Source organism: Dendrobates tinctorius, unplaced genomic scaffold (assembly GCF_039654945.1).
Source record: "Dendrobates tinctorius isolate UK_male_01 unplaced genomic scaffold, ASM3965494v1 ptg000057l, whole genome shotgun sequence".
Lineage (NCBI taxonomy): Eukaryota > Metazoa > Chordata > Amphibia > Anura > Dendrobatidae > Dendrobates > Dendrobates tinctorius.
The window spans coordinates 23,752,529-23,774,064 of NW_027361725.1; the positions used below are offsets into that span (position 1 = coordinate 23,752,529).

Consider the following 21,536-nt stretch of genomic DNA (forward strand, 5'->3'; position numbering starts at 1 on the left):
TCGGTCCACAGGACTTGTTTCCAAAATGCATCAGGCTTGTTTAGATGTTCTTTTGCATACTTCTGATGCTGAATTTTATGGGGAGGACGCAGGAGAGGTTTTCTTCCGATAAGACTCTTCTATGAAAGCCGTATTTGTGCAGGTGTCTCTGAACAGTCAAACAGCCTTCTGCTTTGTGGGCCTCCACCATTTTCAGAGTTCAAGGCAGCTGCTTAGAAGAACCCATGGCTTCTGTTTTTTGGCACAAGGTTACAGGAGGCTGGGTTTTTATAAAGCTGGGCAGCTTGCATCACCTGGCCTTTCCTAACGATGACAGTGAACAAGCCATAACCCTAACAGGCTAATAAAGGCCTGAAAGTTATCTGAGCACACAAATTTCCAAGGGTGCCCAGACTTTTGCACTAACCCAATTACCTTTTTGTAATTTTTAAAATGAAAAAAAAAAAATGACAATAGATTTTTCCCCCTAAAATGCAAAGGAAATTTGTCACCTTTAACTTCATCCCTTTTAGAGATCATTTCATCTTCAACTTACTTAACTATTCACAATAACGGTAATTTGGACCAGGGGTGCCCAAACTTTTACATGCTACTGTATACCTATACACATTCACTATCTACACCAACCCGCCGCTTGTGACCAGTTAGTACAATTCCAACCTTGTCTGTTTCACATAAAGAAGCAAATTTTGTCTACAGCCAACTGGGCGTATATCACTGCATTCTCTGTGGATGTGGCCATGTTTTGATTGGCCAGCAGCCAAAGGCAAACAGCTGCACAGTTATTACCAGGGGACAGAAGAAAACTGTTCCAAAGGGACCTGGAAAAGGTGCTCAGTTTACATGAAAACTTCCAGAGCCTCCAAATGTAGCACAGGTCAGCGTGCCCCCCCGCTGGGGATATATTACATACAGAGGTGACACGTCGGTTGTTTCCGTTCTCGGCTTAATCTTATCCATCGTGGTACGCACACACTTCCGGGTTCAAAGTGTAGGTGGACACGTGTTAGCTGCTCAGCCAATAGGAAAAGGAGAATCGCTTCCAGGTTCCAATCCAGTCGCTATGGAGACACAGCTGGCCATACGGTGAGCCGTGGCTGCCGCGTCACCGTCTGTGACGTCACGAGGAGAGGAGGAGGAGCAAAGATGGCGGCCTCTATCCGGGAAAAACAGACGGGTGAGAAGTAAATGAGATAAGTATGGTGTACGGGATGTGGAGGCCTGTGTGCGGTGTAAACGGGTGCTCTGCTAGTGTGAAGCCTGCGTCACCATAGTAACAGGCAGCTCTGGCTAATGATTCACATAGTGACCCTGTTGTTGGCTGTCATTCCATTTGATGGGTTGTAATCAGCTTCTGTGGTAAAAAAAACATCCTCAAAGTGCAGAATATGTGGAGCATTTGTGGCAGTGATGTAGAGCGATGGCAGATGGTGTGCGGCGTAGCTTCCGCGCGCGCCCCCCCTCCCCGTAGTCTCCGCGCGCGCCCCCCCTCCCCGTAGTCTCCGCGCGCGCCCCCCCTCCCCGTAGTCTCCGCGCGCGCCCCCCCTCCCCGTAGTCTCCGCGCGCGCCCCCCCTCCCCGTAGTCTCCGCGCGCGCCCCCCCCTCCCCGTAGTCTCCGCGCGCGCCCCCCCTCCCCGTAGTCTCCGCGCGCGCCCCCCCCTCCCCGTAGTCTCCGCGCGCGCCCCCCCTCCCCGTAGTCTCCGCGCGCGCCCCCCCTCCCCGTAGTCTCCGCGCGCGCCCCCCCTCCCCGTAGTCTCCGCGCGCGCCCCCCCTCCCCGTAGTCTCCGCGCGCCCCCCCCTCCCCGTAGTCTCCGCGCGCTCCCCCCCTCCCCGTAGTCTCCGCGCGCTCCCCCCCTCCCCGTAGTCTCCGCGCGCGCCCCCCCTCCCCGTAGTCTCCGCGCGCGCCCCCCCTCCCCGTAGTCTCCGCGCGCGCCCCCCCCTCCCCGTAGTCTCCGCGCGCGCCCCCCCTCCCCGTAGTCTCCGCGCGCGCCCCCCCCTCCCCGTAGTCTCCGCGCGCGCCCCCCCTCCCCGTAGTCTCCGCGCGCTCCCCCCCTCCCCGTAGTCTCCGCGCGCCCCCCCCCTCCCCGTAGTCTCCTCTTGCTGCCCCCCCTGTAGTAGTCTCCGTTTTTTTTTCCTCATGTTTTTTTTAATCGTGCTGGATCCATTCTTGGTCCGTGTCTTACATTTTTTTGCAATTGAAATTCATGGGTCACTTAGTTTTCTTGTCTGTAAAAAAAAAGCAAAAAAAACCCTAAGGCTATGTGTTCTCACTTTGCGTTTTTGCTGCTTTTTTATGCAAATTTTAAGCTGCATTTTACAGTGCCAGCGAAAGCTTTGAGATTTCAGAAATCTGCTGCGTTTTTGCAAATTATAGCATGTCGCTTAGTTCAGTGTTTTTGCAGCTTTTTTTCACCCGTAGAAGGCAATGGGTGAGTGCAAAAACTCAGGTTTCAGGTTGTGCTGCGTTTTTGGTGCCAAAACTTTAAGGAAGGTGCATTATCTTTTTTTCTTTTTTTTTTTTTAGGGGGCACCAAACTTCATTAGCATGCCAAGAGAGAATAAAAACAGCAAGTATGCGGGAAAAAATGCAGAAAAACACACACAGCAAAGCCTGCTTTTTTAAGCTGCTTCTTAACTGCAAAGAGAGCAGGTTTTTTCCTTCAGAAAAACTGCTGCAAAAAACACAATGTGTGAACATAGCCTTAAACTTCTATCAACTACTCAGTGGACAACAGACCCGTTTTCTTGAATGGGTGAATTTGATCCACAGGTTGGATGAAGATAGGCATGACTTCATTTTTTTTTCTTTAATGGCCATCAGTTTGCAAAAAAAATAGTTTCAATTTTACATTGACATGTGTTTTTTTTTAAACATTTCACACTTTGCAAATGTCTGTTGTGATGTTTGAATGGGCTCTAACCCACACACAAAGTAGTTGCAGCTGTATGTGGATTTACCAACAAAGTTAGTTTTGTAACACAATAGCAATCTTCAACTGTTTTTTGTTTTCTTTTTTTTTTTCTCCCATAGTGAAAATAAAACTATCTGATTTCTTCTTGGCATCTGTATGCAGTGTAGGCTCTGTTCACATTGGCAATGATACAGCGACGTGGCGATGTTCGCGAGCCCTAGGTTTCTTTTGGGCAAATCAGCTGTGTTTTATTGTAAACACTCTATGGCTGAACGCGGATGTACGACCTGGTTCCCATGTGTTATTGTGATGATTTAGCGGGGCTAATCTGTGCAGAATCCACAGCTATACGAAACGTATTAATTGGCTTGTGAATTTGTATTTTCTTTTTCAGTTGCTTTAAAACGTATGCTGAATTTTAATGTTCCGGTCGTGAAGAGCACAACCGGGGAGCCAGTATGGAAGGTAAGAGTTCTTGTTTCAGTTTTGGGGCTCAAGGTTCCTTCATACCTTCAGGCTTTTTTTTTTTTTTTTTTCCATGTAATGCCTCTTATTTTTCTTCCATGTCCAATGTATAAAAGTTGCAACTTGTTCCTAAAGAGGAGACAATTGTGCTATTTTTCCATATAAAAAAAAAAAAAAGCCTAAAGGCCATCCCACCACCGTCAAGGTGCACCAGAATTGGGCGGCCTTTAGGGTCTGTGCGCACATTGCGGATTCTGCTGCGGATCCACAGCGGATTTGGCCCTGCGGATCCACAGCAGATTCTGTGGATTTATCCGCGGATTTGAATCCGCAGCATGTCAATTCTTTTGGGCGGATCCGCAGCGTTTTGACACCTGCTCCATTATAGGAATCCGCAGGGGAAATCCACACAAAATCTGCAGAAAATCCACAGTAAATCTGCACTAAATCCAGAGGTAAAATGCAGGTCATTTTACCTGCGGATTTTGCAAAATCCGCAGGGTAATCCACAACCTGTGCACATACCCTTATTATTAAAACCTTACCATATATTAAGTGACATCAATGTGAATAAGGGCCGAGCAGGACCGATTCCCGAATATGGACACCCTGCTCAAAGAAAGGGAGGTCATAGCCTTACCTGCACTAAATCTGTACTAGTACCCTACATTATCTGCACTATTGCTTTTTTATGTATTGCTTTTACTTATTGATTTTACTATTGCTTTTGCATATGTTCATTTTGGTTCTGTTTTGGATTGTGCCTTTTTAATGGCCAATGTGAACTTGCTCCTATTTTGCATGCTATATCAACGTATACTCCAGTTCAGTTTTTTTATTAGCTTTTTGGGTATGTGCACACATCACCTTTTAAGATGCCAATACAGCTGCTAAGTTTTGCAGATGACACCACTATATCAAAAAACTTGAGGCTTTCACTTCCTTTAACTGTTTCAGGGTTAAAAGAGGCGCCACACGACGGCACATGTGCACACACCCTTTGATTGTACAGTGTCTAGTTTGGAGCACCTTCCATCAGGAGACACTTTAAAGACATGAAATGCAATTTCTTTTCTCCACCAGGAGGTTTATAAAACCTTTAGCTGAAAAAAATGCTCAACATACTGAACATATGAACAGCAAAGTGGTTTTAGAAGACAAATTAATAGGAAGAGTATTTCAAGCTTTTTTTTTTTGAAGCGGTCCCACAGCAAGCTCATCAACAACCTCCTGATTGCCCATAGCATGCATAATATTGATCTTGAGAGGGTTGTCAGACTAGACTTATGGGTCTGGTTTAAAAGATGGATACTGCCATAACAGAGGCAAGAAAAGTACAAGGTGACTCCATCTGTCTCACGATAGGGAATGACTCCATCAAGAATACATCCACTTTCCGTTTTTTCCGATCATCACAGGTATTCCTTAAAGGAGAATCTGTCACCTGGTTTTTACCATCTAATTTGAGGGCAACATGATGTAGGGACAGAGACCCTGATTCCACCGATGTGTCACTAATTAGGTTGCTTGCTGTGTTATTGATAAATGCACTGTTTTATTAGAGGACTCCTGCCAGGTTGCCAAGCATATTCATGAGCTCTGTATATCCCCACCTCCACTAGTGATTGGCCGCTTTCTGCCTATGGACAGTGTACGCGGAAAGCTATCAGTTAGTGATGTGGGCAGGGTTATACAGAGCTCCGCATTCAGAGAGCTGCTAGATCTGCAGCAGAGAAATCTGGGATTTTATCAAAACTGCAGCAAGCAGCCCAGTTAGTGACACATCACTGGAATCAGGGTGTCAGCCTCAACATCATGCTGCTCTCAGATATGGTAGCAAAAACCTGCTGACAGATTCCCTTTAATGAAGCCATGAACTTGTGGACCAAACAGGATGTGAACAGGCGCTCAGACAGTGTTTTGTCACAAATTTTGCCACAATTGAGACACATTTACATCACTAAATCTTTTCCCAATGTACACAAGTGGATTACATTTATTTTTTTGGGGGGAGGTGGGGGCTGGAAATGCATATTTCTCCTACTCCTCATTGGGGGACACAGGACCATGGGTGTTATGCTGCCTGCCACTAGGAGGACACTAAGTGAACACAGAAAAAATTAACTCCTCTCGCTGGCTGAGACTTTCCCAGTTCTTGCTTAGTGTCTGTAGGAGGCACTTGGGTCTGGTCAGACCCCATCGTTTTTATTTTCAATTTTTTGAATTTTTTTCTGTAAATTTTTATTTTTTAATTAACGGAGTGAAGGGGACGACGGATTCTTTTCAAGGGTCTGCTTTCCCCTGAACCAATAACAAGCGAGACCACGGAGTATACCTCCCCGTACCCTCTCCTGCGACGACTGGGGCATACCTGATTCTCTGGGGTGACGGTTCCTTCACGGTCCCGATCTCCCCACAGTGATAAAAGGCAAGCACACGGAGCGTCTCGCACGGCAGTGACCCCACCAGATGGCCTGCTTTAGCCCCATGGCCTCTTCATCCCCCTGTCTATAGGGAGGATGGAGTGAGGTATACCCCTTTAAGAACTCCTCTGCCTCTGCTGCATCGCCCGGGAGGATGAGATCTGGCAGCTGGGTCCCGGATAGCACGACCCTGCGTGAGCACCTGAAACGGAGGTACGGGGTCGGGTCCTAGTCCCTGGGAGAAGCGCTGACCTAATGCCAGCGGCGGTATATCGGCGCCCCGTCGCGGTCCCCCGTTTTTCCTTTAAATCGGCGCTCAGCCCACCGTTGGGGCCGCCGCCCACGTCCTTAGTGATTCTCGCTCTGAACGAGAAGCTCCCTTTTAGTCTCGGGCTATGTCTTTTCCTTAAGCCTGCTCTGTGACGGCTGCGGGGGGAGCGCACTGACTGACAGCACCAAGCGACGCTGCAGGGCCACCGATTTCTCTCCTGGGGACACAGCATCAGGACCGTGGGTAAGCTGCATCTGCCTTAGAAAGAAAGCTTAACCCCTTCTCTGCACATTTACATGATCTGCAGCCCAGGCTCTTCCTGTAAGACTTTGGGGGCACTATGTCTCAAGCTAAGGAAGCCAAAAAGGCTACCAAGAAACACACTGCGTTCTTTACCTCTTGTGCCACTTGCATGACTGCCTTGCCCAGTGCCCAAACTACTCCATTATGCATGGATTGTGACCCTGCCTGTGCTCAAATGTCATCCGCCGCCCTGCCTCCATGCCGTCTGAGTTTAGCCCCACTAAGTGGGCTGCGTCCCTGTCACGGTCTGTGGAGCCCCTGACCAAGGCTATAGATTCCCTCCGGGACTCCTCTTTAAGTCAGAACGTCTCTTTGCCGACGTGGAGGACTCTGGCGACGGTCGGGAACCGTCCACCAGCAGGGGCCGTATTCGGTCAAGGGATGGTCAGGTTTCTAGAAAGCGAACCCATGACGCGTCCCCTGATCGCGCTCGGGCCTCGGCATCTGCGAGTTCTGTGTCTCATTCTCCCTCTCCTAACGTTCGCAGCGAACATGCAGGGGTGAACCTAGCCTCTCTGCCGCCCGAGGCGAACTGCACAACGCCCCCCCGGTAAATTTTCAAAATTGGTAGTAATTAATCTTGTTCATACAGATTCATGTCTATCCCGTAAAAATTTGAACAATAGTGGACATTTTAATTTAGAGAAATAGAGAAAAGATGTCTGAACACAAGGATATCAGTGCCATCACCGCACATACAAGAACCACACAGAAGAATCCAGAAGAGGGGTCTATATACCACACACGATGTGTATGACCTGTATACACCATACGCTACACTCTATATACCGCACACGTTGTGTATGACCTGTATACACCATACGCTACAGTCTATATACCGCACACGATGTGTATGACCTGTATACACCATACGCTACACTCTATATACCGCACACGATGTGTATGACCTGTATACACCATACGCTACACTCTATATACCGCACACGATGTGTATGACCTGTATACACCATACGCTACACTCTATATACCGCACACGATGTGTATGACCTGTATACACCATACACTACACTCTATATACCGCACACGTTGTGTATGACCTGTATACACCATACGCTACACTCTATATACCGCACACGTTGTGTATGACCTGTATACACCATACGCTACACTCTATATACCGCACACGATGTGAATGACCTGTATACACCATACGCTACACTCTATATACCGCACACGATGTGTATGACCTGTATACACCATACACTACACTCTATATACCGCACACGATGTGTATGACCTGTATACACCATACGCTACACTCTATATACCGCACACAATGTGTATGACCTGTATACACCATACGCTACACTCTATATACCGCACACGATGTGTATGACCTGTATACACCATACGCTACACTCTATATACCGCACACGATGTGTATGACCTGTATACACCATACGCTACACTCTATATACCGCACACGATGTGTATGACCTGTATACACCATACGCTACACTCTATATACCGCACACGATGTGTATGACCTATATAAACCATACGCTACACTCTATATACTGCACATGATGTGTATGACCTGTATACACCATACACTACAGTTTATATACCACACACAATGTGTATGACCTGTATACACCATACACTCCACTCTATATACCGCACAGGATGTGTATGACCTGTATACACCATATACTCCTCTATATACCACACACGATGTGTATGACCTGTATACACCATACACTCCACTCTATATACCGCACACGATGTGTATGACCTGTATACACCATACACTACAGTCTATATACCGTACACGATGTGTATGACCTGTATACACCATACACTCCTCTATATACCGCACACGATGTGTATGACCTGTATACACTATACACTACACTCTATATACCGCACATGATGTGTATGACCTGTATACACCATACACTACAGTCTATATACCGCACACGATGTGTATGACCTGTATACATCATACACTCCACTCTATATACCGCACATGTGTATGACCTGTATACACCATACACTACAGTTTATATACCACACACAATGTGTATGACCTGTATACACCATACGCTACACTCTATATACTGCACATGATGTGGCTCCATGGCTCAGCACCACCCTACATCTCCTCCCTTGTTTCAGTATACCACCCTACCCGCGCCCTCCGTTCTGCTGATGACCTGAGGTTGGTATCCTCAATAGTCAGAACCTCCCACTCCCGTCTCCAAGACTTTACACGTGCCGCGCCAATTCTTTGGAATGCACTTCCCAGGTCAATACAATAAGTCCCCAATCCCCACAATTTTAAGTGTGCCCTAAAAACGCATTTATTCAGACTGGCCTATCGCCTCAACACATTAACCTAATCTATCCCTGTGTGGCACAGCCAAAAGTTTTACCATAACCAGGTTCCCCGCATCATGTTCCCACATGCTTTATGTCTGTACTGTTACACACTTAACATTATGACTGGTCCATACAATCAGGGCAACTGTTACCACCCACCTTTCGTGTCTACCTCTTTCCTCATAGACTGTAAGCTTGCGAGAAGGGCCCTCTTTCCTCTTGGTATTTGTTATAATCTACTGTATGTGATTATTGTTATGCTGTAATGTCTATTGTCTGTACAAATCCCCTCTGAAATGTAAAGTGCTGCGGAATATGTCGGCGCTATAGAAATAAAATTTATTATTATTATTATTATTGGCCAAGATGTTCTGCAGCAGCTTCCACCTTTACAAAACACACACTGCATCATTAGGTTGAGTTGAGGCCAGGCCTAAAGGTATGTGCACACGTAGTGAAATCTGCTGCGTTTCCGCAGCGGTTTTGGCTCTGCGGAAACGCAGCAGATTCTGCTGCGTTGTACGGTACCTTTATTTTCAATGGAAAAAAAAAAACACAGTGCACATGCTGCGGATTTTTCCGCACGGTTTTGCTGCGGTTTACAATCCGCAGCATGTCAATTGTTTGGTGCAAAAACGTTGCAGTTTTACACCTCATCCATTATGAGGTGTAAAACCGCAGATAAACCGCAGGACTTTTGTCCTGCGGATTTACCTGCGGTTTTCTCTCCAAAATCCGCACACCCAAAAAACTACGTGTGCACATACAGTAGCCTTACTTATAGTCCTACTTGGTAAATTACTGCATCATTTCTATCTACAAACTGTAGTTGTTCAACTTCTATGGGACTACAAGTCCCAGTACATCAAACACTACATGTGGCCAAGATGTTCTGCAGCAGCCACTCATCTACATTTACCAGCATGTCATAAAAAACTTGTCAACTAGACACAGATTGCAAACCTCATAAAGTGCAACCTTGCCAAGATGTTCTGCAGCAGCAACGCAAGGTAACAATTTGTAGCAGTCCACAAGTTACTGTTGTGGGACTATAATCCCCAGCAGGTTTTAGGTAAAGAGTAATAAGCTGTAGCTGCTGGAGAACTAGAAGTCCCAGCTTATAAAGCTGGATAAATAGGGAAGAGTAGAAGTGCCTGTGGACTACAAATCCCAGGATATCATAGATTCACTAGATGCATAGTTTGGAGCTAACCATAGTGACCCTTGGAAGATGTTCTGCAGCTGCAGCAGCAGCAGCAGCAAGGTAGTAGTGCTCACACAGCTCTGCCAGAATGTCTCCTCCAGGAGCTCCTGCTGGAACATGGTCCTCAGGGAAGGTGTGAGGGTCTCTCTCTAGGTGCCTGGAGGTCCCCTGTCCTGCTCTCAGCTCTCTCGCATTACACAGTCACCTGGCTTCAGACAGCGTTCAGAGGCGTGTTTACATAGCACGCTGTACATGACAGCCTCTGAACCCTGTCTGAACTCCAGCGCGCTGCTGGGTGCCATAGCAACGCCAGGGGTCTCAGCCTGCTCTGCAGTGTCCCGCCCGCCCCCCTGTCAGCTGTGTGTGGCCGCCTGGCCGGCCGCTCTCAAAGTCCTACTTCTTTCACTGTGCGCCCCTGCTTCTAGGGGGGCAGCTGCCCCACGGTGGGTAATACGCCCATGGCTGGGACTGGGAGTTCTAATTCTCCCTGTGCCTCTGTTGCATAGCACTTATCTGACTGCAGGGGGAGGCGCCGCGCTGCCGCCCCCTCCTGAGTGCCGCCTGAGCTCACTTCTCAACTTGGTACATGGATGATGCGAACATGACTCCTAATACTAGTATGATACGTCATTAGCTCAGGACCCCCCGAATAACCAAGAATTGCTTGATTCTCTTATAGAGTCAGTCAACAAGATTCTGAGGTTGGACGAGGAAAATATTTCCGCTCCGGAACACGTGTCCTTTAAGAAGACCAAACGTGTGCGCAGGGTATTTGCCACCATCCTGAGTTTAAGGGCATTGTCCAGAGACATAGGGACCGGCCACATAAACTGTTCTCAGGTCAAAAGCCTATTGAATCTAAATACCCTTTTGCTCCAGATCTAATGAAGGACTGATTACAATCCCCTTCTGTGGATCCTCCTATATCGCGTCTTGCTTCCAAGACGTTCCTATCCGTTTCTGACAGTTCTTCAGTCAAAAACCCCTCTGACCGTCAGATTGACTACGTTGCTCAATGCTCGCTCAGTTTTTGAGGCTTCAGGAGCGGCGCTCTTTCCATCTTTCGTGGCGACTTGGGTGGCTAAGGCTATGGCTGCTTGGGCAGAGGTGTTAGTCACAGCCAATCAGGATAGCAATCTTCCTCCGGAGGCAGCCAGCCTTGCCAGTCAGATAGTTCACGCAGGACACTTTGTAGTGGATGCTTCTTTAGATGCCAACCAATTGCGCTGCACAGGCAGCCGCAACCGCAGTCTCCATTAGAAGGGCCCTATGACTCCGCGACTGGCGGGCTGATTCCACTTCCAAACCATCGTTGACTTCTCTGCCTTATCAGACTGGTCGCCTATTTGGAGAGAGGCTGGATCAGCTTATTTCTGACGCTACGGGGGAAGAGTAAATTCCTTCCCCAACAAAGGCCTGTCTGGTCGTTTCGGAATCAACAACCAACTCGTTTTCGGTCTTTTCGCAACAATTCCAGTTGGTCCTCCACAACCTTCTCTTCCGGATTAGGTCGGACCCCGCGTGGAGACAGAGATTCTCAGGTCTCATACAGACCTAACCGCACCTGGAAACCCAGGCCAAGGGCATCTGGAACTAAGGGAGCCAGATCCCATAGATCCTCTACACACAATGATTGTTGCGGTATCCGGCGGACACCAACAAAGTAGGCGGTCGTCTACATTCGTTCCGTCAGGTCTGGCTCGCATTCATCCACGACGAGTGGGTCAGAGAGCTGGTGTCCTCCGGATACAAAATAGAGTTTTCTTCCCACCCACCGACACGTTTTTTTCCGGTCCCCCCCCCCCCCGCCAAAAAAGAAAGACAACAGCTTTCCTTCAGGCCGTACATGCGCTGCAAAGGGATGGAGTCATTATTCCAGTCCCTCAGGACAAAAGGTTCAGGGGTTTTTACTCAAACCTTTTTGTGGTTCCGAAGAAGGATGGAACGATGCGGCCCATACTGGACCTCAAGCTGTTAAACCAGTTTGTAAGGGTACTGCGATTCAGAATGGAATCTCTCCATTCAGTCGTCGCCTCCATGGAAAGAGGAGAGTTCCTAGCATTCATCGATATCAAGGATGCTTACCTTCACATCCCAATTTTTCCATCCCACCAACAGTTCCTGCGTTTTGCAGTTCGCGAGGAACACTTCCAGAGTCTTTACCAAGGTCATGGCGGCTGTCATGACCATTCTTCACGCTCGGGGAGTGTTGGTACGTCCGTATCTGGACGACCTACTGATCAAAGGCCCGTCCCTTCCAGCCTGCGAGGAATCCGTAGGTATCACAGTGAATACACTTTCTCGCCTGGGTTGGAAGGTAAACTTCGAAAAGTCTTCTCCAGCACCGGCTCAGCAAATTTCCTTTTTGGGAATGATCTTGGACACCTCCTGCGGGTTGGTCATTCTCCCTCCAGAAAAGGCCCAAGCCTTACAACAGGGAGCATGGAGTCTTTCCCGACCAGTTCCTCACTCCATACGTTTCAGCATGGGGATTCTCGGAAAGATGGTAGCAGCGATAGAAGCGGTCCCATTCGCATACTTCCTTCTCCGCCATTTGCAGCATGCGCTGCTGTTGGTTTGGGACAAGAACCCATTCTCCCTAGACCGTCGGTTCCTTCTGTCCCTGCGGGTCAGACAGACCCTCAGGTGGTGGACACTGAAATCCTCCCTGAATCAAGGAAAGTCCTTTCTCCCAGTGCGTTGGTTGGTGGTGACCACCGACGCCAGTCTTCTTGGCTGGGGTGCGGTTTTCCGCCACCACACGCACAGGGTCGTTGGTCCATTCGAGAGTCACGTCTACCCATCAACATCTTGGAAATAGGAGTGATCAGACTAGCCCTACTGAGTTTCCACCATCTCCTCGCAGGTCACCCCATCAGGATCCAATCCGACAACGCCACAGCTGTGGCGTATGTCAACCGTCAGGGGGGTACCCGCAGCAGGATGGCCACGCACAAAGTGAGTCACATCTTCCGTTGGGCCGAGACCAACCATTCGCCCATCTCGGCGATCCGCATCCCGGGGGTAGAAAATTGGGTGGCGGATTTTCTCAGTCGCCAGGGCCTCGCCTCAGGAGAGTGGTCTCTTCATCCGGACGTCTTTCAGCAGATTTGCCGTCACTGGGGGACTCCGGATGTGGATCTCATGGCCTCAAGACTAAACAACAAGGTTCCCCAGTTCATTGCCCGATCGCGCGATCCATGCGCCATGGGAGCAGACGCCCTAGTTCTGCCGTGGCACCATTTTTTTCCCCCTCTTCCCTTGCTTCCACGGGTCATCAAGAAAATCAGAGCAGAAGGGGTACCAGTGATCCTAGTCGCACCAAATTGGCCGCACCGGTCATGGTACGCAGAACTAGTCCAACTTGTCGCCAACGTTCCCTGGCGACTTCCAGATTGCATGGATATCTTCTCTCACAGGGCCCGATTTACCACCAGAACTCCGGGGCCCTGTCTTTGACGGCGTGGCCGTTGAATCCTGGATTTTAGCACAAGCTGGTTTCTCTCATGAGGTGATCTCCACCATGATTAGTACTAGGAAGCCCGTGTCCATGTGCATTTATCACCGCACCTGGAAAACCTTCTTTTCGTGGTGCAAGGACCATGGACGATCCCCTCTGGTGTTTTCCATTCCTTCAATATTGGAATTCCTTCAATCCGGAAAGTCTCGCACTTAGCTCGATCAAAGGACAAATTTCAACTTTGTCAGTTCTATTCCAATGCAAAATTGCCACCAGATTACAGGTGAAGACATTCATTCAGGGAGTTTCCCATGTGGCGCCTCCCTATAAAACGCTGTTGGAATCATGGGATCTTAAATTGGTCCTCGGAGCCTTACAGGAAGTCCCTTTCGAACCACTGCAGGATGTATAACTAACCTTTCTTTCTTGGAAGGTGGTTTTCCTAATGGCGATTACATCAATCAGACGAGTTTCGGAGTTGGCGGCCCTGTCGTTCTCCGTTCCTGAATTTTCATCTGGACAAGGCCGTTTTGAGGACGTCCCTGTCTTTTTCTGTCCAAGGTCATGTCTTCTTTTCATCTCAATGAGGAGATTGTTTTGCCTTCATTCTGTCCGGCACCAGTCCATTGTATCGAGAAGGCCCTCCACACCCTGGATGTGGTTAGGGCTCTTAGACGGTACATTTCGCGGATGGCTCCCTTCCGCAAGTCAGATGCCCTGTTCGTGCTTCCAGAGGGGCATAGGAAGGGTCTAGCCGCCTCAAAGGCCACACTAGCCAAGTGGATTCGCTCGGCTATTCAAGAATCTTACCGTGTCAGGGGCACACATGTCAGCGGAACAAGTCTGTAAGGCTGCAACTTGGTCCAGCTTGCATGCTTTTACAAAACACTACCAAATTCACTCTCAGGCCTCTGCAGATGCAGCTCGCTCTTGGCAGGCGAATTCTGCAATCAGCAGTACCACAGCGGTAAGCCAGTGGTACATGGGGTATTAGCAGTTGTATTGCTCCCACCCAGGGACTGCTTTAGGGTGTCCCATGGTCCTGTGTCCCCCAATGAGGCGTAGGAGAAATAGGTATTTTTGTGTGTACTCACCGTAAAATCATTTTCTCCGAGCCAATCATTGGGGGGCACAGCCTATTGGCTTCTTGTCTCATTCTTAGGTTTTGACGGTTCATTGTTCTTTGTTTAATACTGCTACTGCTTTTTCACTGAACTGGGAAAGTCTCAGCCAGCGAGAGGGTGTATACTGCAGAGGAGGAGTTAACTTTTTTTCTGTGTTCACTTAGTGTCCTCCTAGTGGCAAGCAGCATAACACCCATGGTCCTGTGTCCCCCAATGATTGGCTCAGAGAAAAGGATTTTACGATGAGTACACACAAAAATCCCTATTTCAATGTTTTCAGTAAAATGATATAATCACAGCTAGAATAAGTTTGCATTTCCTGAGTTAATAAAGAATTCAGGTGAATTCCTGCCTTGAAAGTTCTGTAAAGGTCCCATGTATTGGAAACCTCTCCATTCGGGTGAATGCCACTGATATTTAGTGATAGACATTTCTGCAAGAAAATCTGTAGTGTGAGAATTCAGCCTTACAGTAACAGCAGTCAGATCAGCATGAATCACAGCATGAAGCTTAATTTTCAGTCCGGCCATATTAATTTCTGTTCATTGGTTGCTTATTGCAGGTTCTTATTTACGATCGCTTTGGCCAAGATATCATCTCTCCCTTGCTGTCTGTGAAGGAGCTGCGAGACATGGGGGTCACCTTACACCTGTGAGTTTAGGAAAAGTATTCTTATGTTTTAGAAGATTGACAACAACATTGACTAGATGTGACAAGTTGTTTGCTTTTTATCTCCAGGCTTTTGCACACTGACCGTGACGCCATCCCAGATGTTCCTGCCATATATTTTGTGATGCCTACAGAGGAAAATGTAGACCGAATTTGTCAGGTAAATGTGCAAACCTAAACTGCCAGTCCCCCGCCATGATGACCTTACCCCTGTAATGTAATGCTGGCAGAATTAATTCCATTTTCTTTCAAATGTCTCAGAATTCTCTATTAAACCCCATGGATTCCTTATAAAGAAATTGTTTTGTGCTAGCGATTGGATCCAATGTGAGTCTCGTTCTTTTACTTTTTATGCCAGGACCTGAGGACACAGCTATACGAGTCTTATTATCTGAACTTCATTTCTGCAATATCCCGAAGTAAGCTGGAAGACATTGCGAGCGCAGCCCTTACCGCCAACACAGTATCTCACGTCTCAAAGGTGATGTTAAGGGTTCATGTGATCCCGTCCATGGCTGTCTCTCTGTACAGCTCAACCAATAGCGACCTGTTTCTATAGATGAGATGGTTTTACATGAAGGGCTGCTAAACTGGCACGTCTGCTAATGAGACACTGACACAGGGCTGCAATGTCACATAATGTTACCAGACCAAAGGTTTTGCACATCAGTGAAATGGAACTTCTACTTTGGAAAGTGGATTAAAAAGCACCTGTCAGCACTATTTTACATTTTATGTTAAAGGCATGGCCATAATTGTGCTATAATACTGATTAATTACATATCTTTAAGGAAGAAATCCACTTGGTGGATGTTCTGCAATCAGCATTTAAAGTTTTGATGTAATAAGCTGTCGGTGCATAGTGTCGGGAGAGTGGGTAGGGTCTTCAGCTCCTGTGTCAGCCCCACCTCCTACATCTTGTGTCTGTATCTGCCACCTGTCTGAAAGTTCGTGGTAGAACTTTATCTCTCCTCGAGCGGCAATTGATCTCCTAACGGTCTCAAATTAACTGGTGCCGATGGTGGCTCGTGCGTAGACTGACATCATGGCGGTCATCAGTAAAATGGCATCACAGACAGCACATGCGTAGACTCAAATCTCGGCTTGTCATTGAGCACATGTGTCGCCACTGGTGAAATCTTATTGAGGACCATCAGGAGGTCAATCTACGCGGAATAGACGGCGAGGAAGGTAGCGGCACAAGCTTTAAAATAAAAAGCAGATACAGAGACCAAAGGCATGTAGAGGGGCAGGAGCTGAAGAGCCTACTCATAGTTCCACCCTTGTGCACCTAAAGCTTATTATACCTAAACTTCAAATACTGATTTAAAGAGCATCCACCATGTGAATTTCTTCAGTAAACGTTTCTTGATAACCGTGCCATTATGGCCTTGTCTGTACTTTAACCCCTTTACCCCCAAGGGTGGTTTGCACGTTCATGACCGGGCCAATTTTTACAATTCTGACCACTGTCCCTTTATGAGGTAATAACTCTGAAACGCTTCCATGGATCCCACTGATTCTGGCAGTGTTTTCTCGTGACATATTGTACTTTATGTTAGTGGTAAAATTTCATTCAAATAACTTGCGTTTATTTGTGAAAAAAACGGAAATTTGGCAAAAATTTTGCAATTTTCCAACTTTGGAAAATTGGATTTTTATGCCCTTAAATCACAGAGATACGGCACAAAAAAACTTAATAAGTAACATTTCCCACATGTTTACTTTACTTCAGCACAATTTTGGAACCAAAATTTTAATTTGTTGGGAAGTTATAAGGGTTAAAAGTTGACCAGCGATTTCTCATTTTTGCAACACCATTTTATTTTTACAGACCACATCACATTTGAAGTCACTTTGAGGGGTCTATGTGATGGAAAGTACCCAAAAGTGACACCATTCTAAAAACTGCACCCCTCAAGGTGCTCAAAACCATATTCAAGAAGTTTATTAACCCTTCAGGTGCTTCACAGGAATTTTTTTAATGTTTAAAAAAAAATGAACATTTAACTTTTTTTCACAAAAAAATTACTTCAGGTCCAATTTTTTTTATTTTACCAAGGGTAACAGGAGAAATTGGACTGCAAAAGTCATTGTGCAATTTCTCCTGAGTACGCTGATATCTGATATGTGGGGGGGAACCACTGTTTCGGCGCATGGCAGAGCTCAGAAGGGAAAGAGTGCCGTTTGACTATTTCAATGAAAAATTGGCTGGAATTCAGATCGGACGCCATATCACGTTTGGAGAGCCCCTGATGTACCTAAACAGTGGAAACTAGACCCCCCAAGGAACTTATCTAGATATGTGGTGAGAACTTTGAACCCACAAGGGCTTCACAGAAGTTTATAACGTACAGCCGTACAATTAAAAAATCATATTTTTTCCACAAGAATGATCTTTTCACCCCCAATTTTTATTTTCCCTAGGGTAACAGGACCCTAAAAGCTATTGTGCAATTTGTCCTGAGTACGCTGAAACACCACATGTGGGGGTAAGCCACTATTTGGGCGCATGGCAGAGCTCGGAAGATACGCAGCGCCATTTGACTTTTTTGGCTGGAATTGGGATTGGACGCCATGCCATGTTTGGAAAGCCCCTGATGTGCCTGAACAGTGGAAACCCCCCACAAGTGACCCCATTTTGGAAACTAGACCCCCTATGGAACATATCTAGATGTGTGGTGAGCACTTTGAACCCCCCAGTGCTTCACAGAAGTTTATAACGCCCGGGCGTGAAATTAAAAAAATTACAGTATATTTTCCCTTCACCCATGACAGCACCACCTGAGAGAGGGATGCGCCCCGCCAGGACAGAAACCTACTGAAATATAAGGGGCGGCACCTCTCCCCCGCTTCAGTTGGGTTCCTGTCCTGGAATGGGATCCCAGTCTGACAGCGGCGGTGCCTGTCATGGATGAAGATGGACCCAGGGCCGTCCCGGCGCGGGAAGAGCAGGTCTGCTTGCCAGCAGTGCTGGCCGTCGGTGACCTGGAAGCGCAGTCCCCGGGGATCCTCCTGCAGGCCCCGGGTTCGTGCGGGTGCGGTAAGTCAGGCCTCGGCAGTGGGGCGCTCCTCCGTGCCTCCCTCCGCCTGCGCGCGCCGATCCTTCTCCCTGGGACGACAGGGAAAGCCGGGGGCGGTTTCCGGCGTCTGACGTCAGCGGCGCGGTGCACCCTGGGAGTGCGCCGGCTGACGTCACAGACGCGACGGCAAGATGGCGCCTGGTGCGACGCCGGCCACAGTAAGAAGAATGGACGGCGGCCGGCGTCGCAGGGGGGAGGGGAAGATGGCTCGCTCACCGGACGTACCTATTTAAAGGAGGACGAGGAGCAGGGCGGCCAGGTGATACAATGGGGTCACAGCAGGAGCGTTCACCATCTCCACCGTCTCTGCCCCCATCGCAGACCTCTGCACGTAAGCATGGCAGCCGTTCAAGCGGCAAAAGCAGTAGCCGCCCGAGCCACAGATCGAGAGATTCCTCGAGGTCGAGAGAGCGCAGACCACATGCTCCAACACAGCCTCCGAGTCCGGTACCCGACTTTGTGGGTGGTGAGTGATCTTCGTGAAAGTTAGACAAATATTAATAGGGTCCTTCTTGTGTGTTATTTTTCCTTAGGGAAAAGGCAAAAAAGGAGGAAGTGCCGAGCTTGGCAACTAAGCTCAGGTCAGTCATAAGGTCCGAGGTACAAGGCTCACTTAAAATGTTATTAAAGAAAAAAAGTAGGAGAGACTCCCCAAGTTCCTCATCAGGCTCCTCCTCGACTGAATATCAGGCCGAGCACATGTCCTCATCCTCCTCGGATAGTGATACTGGGGGCAGGCCGTGTTTTCCGGTAGAGGATACAGATGCTCTCCTTAAGGCCATTAGGACAACAATGGGCCTACAGGAGGAGAAAGCGACTAAGTCCCTAGGAGACGTCATGTTCGGAGGCTTACAGAAAAGGAAAAAGCGCACCTTTCCAGTAAATGAAAAAATCCAGGCGCTCATTAAAAGAGAGTGGAAGAAGCCTGAAAGATCAGGTAGCCTTCCTTCCTCCTCAAAAAGGAGATATCCCTTTGAGCCTAAAGATACTGAAATATGGGACAAGGTCCCAAAGATTGATGCAGCAGTATCCAGATCATCCAAAAGATCAGCCCTGCTCCTAGAAGACTCAGGAGTACTGAGAGATCCGCTAGATAAGAAAGCAGACTCCTACCTAAGACATACATGGGAAGCAGCGGCAGGGGGACTGAAACCGGCACTAGCCGGCACCTGCACAGCTCTATCCCTAATGATCTGGCTACAGCAGCTGGAAGAAAAACTTGCATCTAAGGTTTCAAGAGAAAAAATTTTGGAAGATATGTATCTTCTACATGGAGCAGCCGCTTTCTTGGCCGACACCTCTGCCGATTCCATGAGATTGACGGCGAGGGTGGCGGGATTATCAAACGCCGCAAGGCGTGCATTATGGCTTAAAGGCTGTCCTGGAGATCTACAGTCAAAAGCTAAGTTGTGCTCTCTTCCGTGTGATGGACAATTTCTTTTTGGAAAAAATTTGGACGACATCCTGGAAAAAGCGGGTGATAGAAAGAAGGGCTTCCCTAGATTTCCTGGAGATCAAAGAAGACAGCCCTTTCAGAGGGGAAGATTCAACAGAGGCCGTCCTCCGGGGGATCGGAAAAGATGGGAGGACAAAAGGAAGTAAGAGTCTGGTTTCATGTTTGGCAGAGCCGCCTCATCCACAAAGAAATCCCCACAATGATGCCGATATCCCAGTGGGGGGGGGGACTGATGCCCTTTTATCAAGCCTGGGAAAGTATATCTTCCAATACCTTGATTCTAAACATCATTAAAAAAAAGGCCTCAAATTTCCCTTTTTTCAACGGCCGAGAGCATCATTTGTGGTAACCCTCGTCAGGAATGGGATAGAAGAGCAGTTGGCCCTAGAGGCAGAAATCCTAAGTCTGCTGGACAAACACGTCCTAACCGAAGTTCCAAGCGAACAGGAGATAAGGGGTTTCTACTCACCCCTCTTCCTAATAAAAAAGCCAGATCATTCATTCAGGACTATTATAAACCTCAGAGGCCTCAATCAATGGATAGAAAACCAGACTTTCAAAATGGAGTCAGTGACTTCGGCCATAAAGCTGTTACACCACAATTGTTTCATGGCCGTAGTCGACCTAAAGGATGCCTATTACCACATCCCGATCCATCCAGGGTTCCAAAAATACTTAAGGGTAGCTCTCTACATCCAGGGCAACCTCAGGCATTTTCAATTCAGAGCCCTTCCATTCGGCATATCCATAGCCCCCAGGGTATTTACGAAGGTTGTAGCAGAGATGACAGCCTTCCTCCGAATCCACAACATGATTATAATACCCTACTTAGACGATTTTCTTATAGTGGGCAACTCGGAACATCACTGCACAGAACAAGTGGAATGGGTAACAGATACCCTACAGAGACTTGGCTGGATGGTGAATGTCAAAAAGTCAAGACTACAACCCCTAAAAAGGCAGATGTTTTTAGGATTCATCCTGGACTCGGAACAACAAATTTGTCTTTTACCAGAGGCCAAGGTGGAAAAGGTGAGGAATATGATCTTGACAGCCATAGACCAGCCTCACATGACCCTGAGAGGGGCAATGTCCTTACTAGGCACTCTGACAGCCTGTATTCCAGCGGTCAGATGGGCACAATTTCATACCCGTCAACTGCAAGCAGAGATCCTATCAGCACAGAGACTGCTAAGAGTGCGTTTAGAAGGAAGGTTGGAACTTTCCTTAAAAGTCAAAAGCTCTCTCAGATGGTGGTTAGACACGGCAAACCTAGTAGCAGGAACATTGTGGCACAGACCAGTGTGCGATGTGATCCTGACGGACGCAAGTTCCTCGGGGTGGGGAGCCCACCTGAGGGGACAGACAGCCCAGGGACCCTGGGGACACCAAGAACAAAACGCATCCTCCAACCTAAAAGAACTACGGACAGTAAACAAAATCTTAAAAATATTTTTTCCCAGCCTAGAAGGCCGCAATGTCCGGATCATGTCGGACAAGAAAGTGACAGTTGCATATATCAACCACCAGAGGGGGACAAGGTCACACTCCTTAATGAACGAAACCAATGAAATTTTTCACAGAGCGGCCCTACACTACTCTCTCTAACGGCCCTACACATCAGAGGGGGTAGAGAACATACAAGCCGATTTCCTAAGCCGCAACACATTAAGGCAAGGAGAATGGGCCCTGAATCACTCAGTATTCCAGAAAATAGTACAACTCTGGGGAGAGCCGGTAATAGACCTCTTTGCCAACAAAAGCAACAGGCAGGTAAAGAAATTCTGTTCACTAAACCCAAAAGAAGAGCCATGGGCGGTGGA

General features: G+C 47.9%; 1 protein-coding gene across 3 annotated transcripts in view; it reads left to right on the forward strand.

The window, feature by feature from the left end:
* Nucleotides 1-1,037: 1,037 nt before the first annotated feature.
* Nucleotides 1,038-21,536, forward strand: part of SCFD1 (sec1 family domain containing 1) — a 178,753-nt gene continuing 158,254 nt past the window's right edge. Inside the window, exons 1-6 of one of the 3 annotated variants that reach the window (XM_073577827.1) lie at nucleotides 1,112-1,177; nucleotides 2,525-2,571; nucleotides 3,307-3,377; nucleotides 15,068-15,156; nucleotides 15,244-15,334; nucleotides 15,533-15,655. In XM_073577827.1, coding sequence (XP_073433928.1) covers nucleotides 3,321-3,377; nucleotides 15,068-15,156; nucleotides 15,244-15,334; nucleotides 15,533-15,655 — 360 coding nt within the window. In that variant the 5' untranslated portion in view covers nucleotides 1,112-1,177; nucleotides 2,525-2,571; nucleotides 3,307-3,320. Of the gene's footprint in view, nucleotides 1,178-1,221; nucleotides 1,360-2,524; nucleotides 2,572-3,306; nucleotides 3,378-15,067; nucleotides 15,157-15,243; nucleotides 15,335-15,532; nucleotides 15,656-21,536 lie in introns of those variants that run through there. The other 2 variants (XM_073577826.1, XM_073577828.1) reach the window with 2 other exon arrangements.